Genomic DNA, 6,000 nt, shown 5'->3' with positions numbered 1-6,000 from the left:
AGTAATCCTGGTAAGCCCATTGGTCCCTTGGGCCCAACATCACAATCCCCATGTGGTCCCTGGAGTCCAGGAGCACCTGGAAGACCTGGAAAGCCTGGTACACACATTCAAACATATTGTAAACAGAACACAGGAACCTCAGGAGAACAGAAGGAACTCAGAACTCCTCACTCACATTAAAAAAACGTTTTCATGGACTGAAACAGTTCAGACTTTATCGTACATCTCTGTGTGGGACTGATTTTACTCAAATCTCCATAATGGGAATTTTAATGTCACTAATGGTTGCCTCTGGCTTGTGGAGTGCCTCAGGGGGCCATCCTTGGCCCCTTCCTTTTCTCCTAAGACGTGTTACTTCTGCTACACAATCTGCAGAAAAAACGTCCATTTTTACCCAAATGACCCAGAGCTTTATTTGTCTTTTAACCGCTTTATGAAGCTGACGCGTAATGTTCTCTAACGGTTCTAAAGTCGTGACGATAGAACATGTTTGATGATAACCTTTATTAACTTCATTCATTCAGCCTGATGAATACGAACCTCAATCATGGAAAAGTTGGTTTAAAGTGATTTAAAATGCAACAAAAACTTAAATCTGTAATGAGTTAATTAGCTTCAACCTCTATTTAAAAGAAACTTCTCTGACCAGCTTCACTGTATTTAGAACCAAGTCAATAACTGATCAACTCCTTTGCCGACAGAACGCTTGTAAAAGCCATTCTAGACTCCTTTAATATTCTCAGTGGGATTTTACCTGGCTCTCCAGCATAACTGAAGCCTTCGGTTCCTTCTTCTCCAGCATCTCCTGAAACACCAGGAGGTCCTGTGGGACGAGGAGAAGAAATATGCAAAGATCAGGTGAAGGTAAAGGTGCAGCTACTGCCTGCTGGAATGTGCTGCTAAGTTTATGGAGTCCTTTATTATCAGGGAGTGTTTATTCAGGAAGACAGACTTATGGGCATCTTCTTTGATAAGACTTATGGTTTTGTGTAAAAACTAAAAGTTGTATTGGATAAATTCTTAAACATGCTATTTTTAATAAATCTGCCTCCAAATGTGAGGATAAAAGTCAGAGCTCGAGTTTTGATGTATAAATTCGACACGTAGAGCTGAAATTCTGAACATGGAAGCAGTTTAAAGCAGGAAGTTTCTGAATATTTTAAAAGTTCTGAGTTCATGACGTCATCCAAACTGAACATTCTGCGGGAAAATCCCCAAAACTTTATAAAAGTTAAAGAGCGACTGTGTAGAAACCCAGGTCAACACGACAGGTGTGACACAGGTGAGGCGGGTGGGCTCTGGAACCTTGTCGTCCAGGTATCCCTGGAAGTCCAAACTGTCCTCTGTCTCCTTTCAGGCCGCTCTGTCCCGTGACGCCTCGAAAACCGGGAGGACCAGGAGGACCTGGGAAACCTGGAGACAGGTGAGGTGCAGGTCAGACAGGTGAACAGGAAGTCACACAGACAGGCGAACAGGAAGTCACACAGACAGGTGAACAGGAAGTCACACAGACAGGTAAACAGGAAGTCACACAGACAGGTGAACAGGAAGTCACACAGACAGGTGAACAGGAAGTCACACAGACAGGTGAACAGACAGGTGAACAGGAAGTCACACAGACAGGTAAACAGGAAGTCACACAGACAGGGGAACAGGAAGTCACACAGACAGGTGAACAGGAAGTCACACAGACAGGTGAACAGGAAGTCACACAGACAGGTAAACAGGAAGTCACACAGACAGGTGAACAGGAAGTCACACAGACAGGGGAACAGGAAGTCACACAGACAGGTGAACAGGAAGTCACACAGACAGGTGAACAGGAAGTCACACAGACAGGTGAACAGGAAGTCACACAGACAGGTAAACAGGAAGTCACACAGACAGGTGAACAGGAAGTCACACAGACAGGGGAACAGGAAGTCACACAGACAGGTGAACAGGAAGTCACACAGACAGGTGAACAGGAAGTCACACAGACAGGTGAACAGGAAGTCACACAGACAGGTAAACAGGAAGTCACACAGACAGGTGAACAGGAAGTCACACAGACAGGGGAACAGGAAGTCACACAGACAGGTGAACAGGAAGTCACACAGACAGGTGAACAGGAAGTCACACAGACAGGTGAACAGGAAGTCACACAGACAGGTAAACAGGAAATCACACAGACAGGTGAACAGGAAGTCACACAGACAGGTGAACAGGAAGTCACACAGACAGGTGAACAGGAAGTCACACAGACAGGTGAACAGGAAGTCACACAGACAGGTGAACAGGAAGTCACACAGACAGGTGAACAGACAGGTAAACAGGAAGTCACACAGACAGGGGAACAGGAAGTCACACAGACAGGTGAACAGGAAGTCACACAGACAGGTGAACAGGAAGTCACACAGACAGGCGAACAGGAAGTCACACAGACAGGGGAACAGGAAGTCACACAGACAGGTGAACAGACAGGTGAACAGGAAGTCACACAGACAGGTGAACAGGAAGTCACACAGACAGGTGAACAGGAAGTCACACAGACAGGTGAACAGGAAGTCACACAGACAGGGGAACAGGAAGTCACACAGACAGGGGAACAGGAAGTCACACAGACAGGTGAACAGGAAGTCACACAGACAGGTGAACAGGAAGTCACACAGACAGGTGAACAGGAAGTCACACAGACAGGTGAACAGGAAGTCACACAGACAGGTGAACAGGAAATCACACAGACAGGTGAACAGGAAGTCACACAGACAGGTGAACAGGAAGTCACACAGACAGGTGGACAAACAGGTGTTACAGATGGAGCTTACCATTAAGTCCAGGGTCTCCCACCTCTCCAGGAGGACCGGGGGTTCGAGGAACACAGGGGATCGTGACACCTGCAGGAGGAGGAGGAGTCAAACAGAGAATAGGTGGAGAAAGGAGAGCTTTTCTTTCCCTTGTGGGAACCAACTGGTTCATTCATGGCAGTTCAGCTCACTTTCAAGTAAACTCATGAAATATATAAAGCTGATAAATTTGGTCTCTTTGCTGTCCAGCAGACTTTAGATGATATCTGAACACGTTGGACTCTCACTCCACCCATAATTATCCAGCTGGAAATGCTTCTCCACCTAATTTAAAGCTCGATCCATACCTTTGACCCCCTTTGGCCCTGGAAAGCCAGGAAATCCAATCAGTCCCGGGTCCCCAGGGAGCCCTCGCTCCCCCACGGCGCCGACCACACCTGGTCCGAGAGGACCTGAAGGTCCCAATAAACCCTTTGGTCCTGGAGGTCCTGGGAAGCCTCTGTCTCCAGGAAAGCTCACGAAACTCTCACCCTGAAAAGGAACAAAGATGGGTGAGGAGTCGGGACAGCTGCGCCCCCTACAGGCAGCACAGCAGAACACAGTCTCAACTATTATCCTGATCGTCTCTCAGCTCTGATCATCTGTGAGTCTGTTTGAGAGTCTTAACTGTTCAAACCAATGAGAGCAAGTGGGTTTGGACACAGGTGCAAGAGAGATGCAGAACTCACTGAGAGAAAGTTCACAAAGTCATAATAATACAATAAGTAATGATACAATAAGTAATAATACAATAAGTAATGATACAATAAGTAATAATACAATAAGTAATAATACAATAAGTAATGATACAATAAGTAATGATACAATAAGTAATGATACAATAAGTAATGATACAATAAGTAATGATACAATAAGTAATAATACAATAAGTAATGATACAATAAGTAATAATACAATAAGTAATGATACAATAAGTAATGATACAATAAGTAATGATACAATAAGTAATAATACAATAAGTAATAATACAATAAGTAATAATACAATAAGTAATGATACAATATGTAATAATACAATAAGTAATACTACAATAAGTAATGATACAATGGTCATCAGATCAGGAAATTTCAAAGTATGTGAAGATACAGTCCTGCTCAAAAGTCTTTCCTGTAATCTTTAAAGTGATTACATAATTAATCTTTATTATAATAAATAAATATATATCTATTTATATATATAGATTCATGTTTGAACATGTTTCAGTGAATCTCTGCAGTTGTTTCCTGTTTCCATGGAAAAATAGTAAGAAATGAGGGCTGGATGTAGTTTTTGGTGCGATAATATACATAAAAATCATATCTTTTATACGCTCCCTCCACATGTCTCTTGTGACTCAGAGGTGGGGTACAACTGACCTTGGGACCCGGGTTTCCAGGGACCCCTGGAGCCCCACTGAGTCCACTTCTTCCTGGGCCTCCATTTCTACCACCAGGGCCCAGCTGGCCTTTGTTTCCCTTCTCACCTGGAGACAAAAGTCATGGGAACAACACGTGATGTGACAATTTACCTGAAACATCATCAGCCAATAAGGCTTCAAATAAATTAAACAGGTTTCAGTATTTAAGGGGTGTATTTGTGCAGTTTTAGGCTTATGTTGGAAGCACATCTACGCTTGGATGCATTTTATCATCGGGTCAAACAGAAATATTACATCATTATATCCTTATATAAATATATTATTAATATTATATAAATATTATATACATTATTAGATCCGTGATAATTTATCATATGGATTACTTCCACGTTGTTAAAAAATCCCCAAACAAAAATAAACAGGTTTATAAGTGAAAACATCCGTTTGTTTTAAATCATAAAACCACAGAGGAAGGAAGGACTGAGAGATGAACTCACCTTTAACATCCACCACCGTAAAATCTCCCTTCCGACCTTTGAACCCTTTCACACCCTGATACCCAACCGCACCCTGAGAACACAACAACCAACACATTCAGTTCTGACCTCACTGAGATCCTCTCTGGCCTTACTGCCCGGAAACTCACCTCTTCACCTTTTACTCCATTGTCTCCGGGTGAGCCTTTCTCACCTCTAACGCCTGGGGCCCCCTGGTCTCCGGGGATCCCTGGAGCCCCAATCTCACCCACAAGACCAGGAGGGCCTTTCAGTTCCACTGGAGGGCCACAGGCACAGATGCCAGGATCACCTGGAACACACAGGTACATTTGAAAGTGTTACTATAAAGGATGCCAACAGGAGTTTCTGGGGAACTGTGGGTGACTCTTCTTTCCACTTTAAACAAGAGCTCCTCAAGACCAATGATAAATATATCTATAATATATATGCAAATAATACCAGAGTACATTGTGATATCATGGCTGGGTGATGTATGCTCATGACACCTCCATCTGGACAAAGCAGGCAGCACTGTGAGGATCGTGTTCTTTGATTTCTCCAGTGCTTTAACACAATTCAGCCTGTTCTGTTATGTAAGAAGCAGCAGAAAATCCAGGTGGAGCCTCCACAACCACCTGGATTATTGACTGCCGGACAAACAGACCACAGTTAGTGAGACTGAAGACATTGCTGAGCTCAGCGAGCTGCTGAGTTTAAGTTCAAAATAAACCGTAAAGCAGCTTGAAGTCTCTGGTTTGGGCACAATATCTGAGTAAATTACACTGTAGTTATTTGAAGTGTGCGTTTATCTACTGTTATTTTCATAAAATAATGTATGTTTCAGTGATTTATTCGTACTAAATGTTTCAGGTTCAGATGTTTTTTATAAAACGTTCACTTTTCAGGAGAAATGTCAAGATGGTGAAATGTCACAGAAAGCTCTGGGAATCTGAGGTGTTTGCAGCTTGTATAGTTTGTTATATTATAAGATATAAAAGGTCTCCTTTAGTGTCATTAACAGCATTGTGATACCTGATAAACTGGTGTAAACTCTCTCATCTGGACAAAGCAGGCAGCACTGTGAGGATCGTGTTCTTTGATTTCTCCAGTGCTTTAAACACAATTCAGCCTGTTCTGTTATGTAAGAAGCAGCAGAAAATCCAGGTGGAGCCTCCACAACCACCTGGATTATTGACTGCTGGACCAACAGACCACAGTTTGAAGGGTTTTGTGCCTGAGAAGGTGCTCAGCAGCACAGCTTCTCCTCACTCTGTCCTCCTCAGACTGTACGACTCAGAGT

The 6,000-nt window shown here is 43.2% G+C and overlaps 1 protein-coding gene across 1 annotated transcript in view; it reads right to left on the bottom strand.

The window, feature by feature from the left end:
• Positions 1-6,000, bottom strand: part of col4a4 (collagen, type IV, alpha 4) — a 56,682-nt gene that overhangs the window by 12,472 nt on the left and 38,210 nt on the right. Inside the window, exons 25-32 of the mRNA XM_072392832.1 lie at positions 4,850-5,010; positions 4,701-4,773; positions 4,202-4,308; positions 3,134-3,317; positions 2,808-2,876; positions 1,306-1,413; positions 755-823; positions 1-94 (exon numbers count right to left, since the gene is read on the bottom strand). The exon at positions 1-94 is cut by the window's left edge and continues 56 nt beyond it. Of these exons, the coding sequence (XP_072248933.1) occupies positions 1-94; positions 755-823; positions 1,306-1,413; positions 2,808-2,876; positions 3,134-3,317; positions 4,202-4,308; positions 4,701-4,773; positions 4,850-5,010 (865 nt within the window). The remainder of the gene's footprint in view (positions 95-754; positions 824-1,305; positions 1,414-2,807; positions 2,877-3,133; positions 3,318-4,201; positions 4,309-4,700; positions 4,774-4,849; positions 5,011-6,000) is intronic.

This window comes from Leuresthes tenuis, unplaced genomic scaffold (assembly GCF_036924035.1).
Source record: "Leuresthes tenuis unplaced genomic scaffold, fLeuTen1.0.hap1 SCAF_9, whole genome shotgun sequence".
NCBI lineage: Eukaryota > Metazoa > Chordata > Actinopteri > Atheriniformes > Atherinopsidae > Leuresthes > Leuresthes tenuis.
The sequence above is the reverse complement of the archived record's forward strand: the minus strand, read 5'-3'. Positions and strand labels throughout refer to the sequence as shown.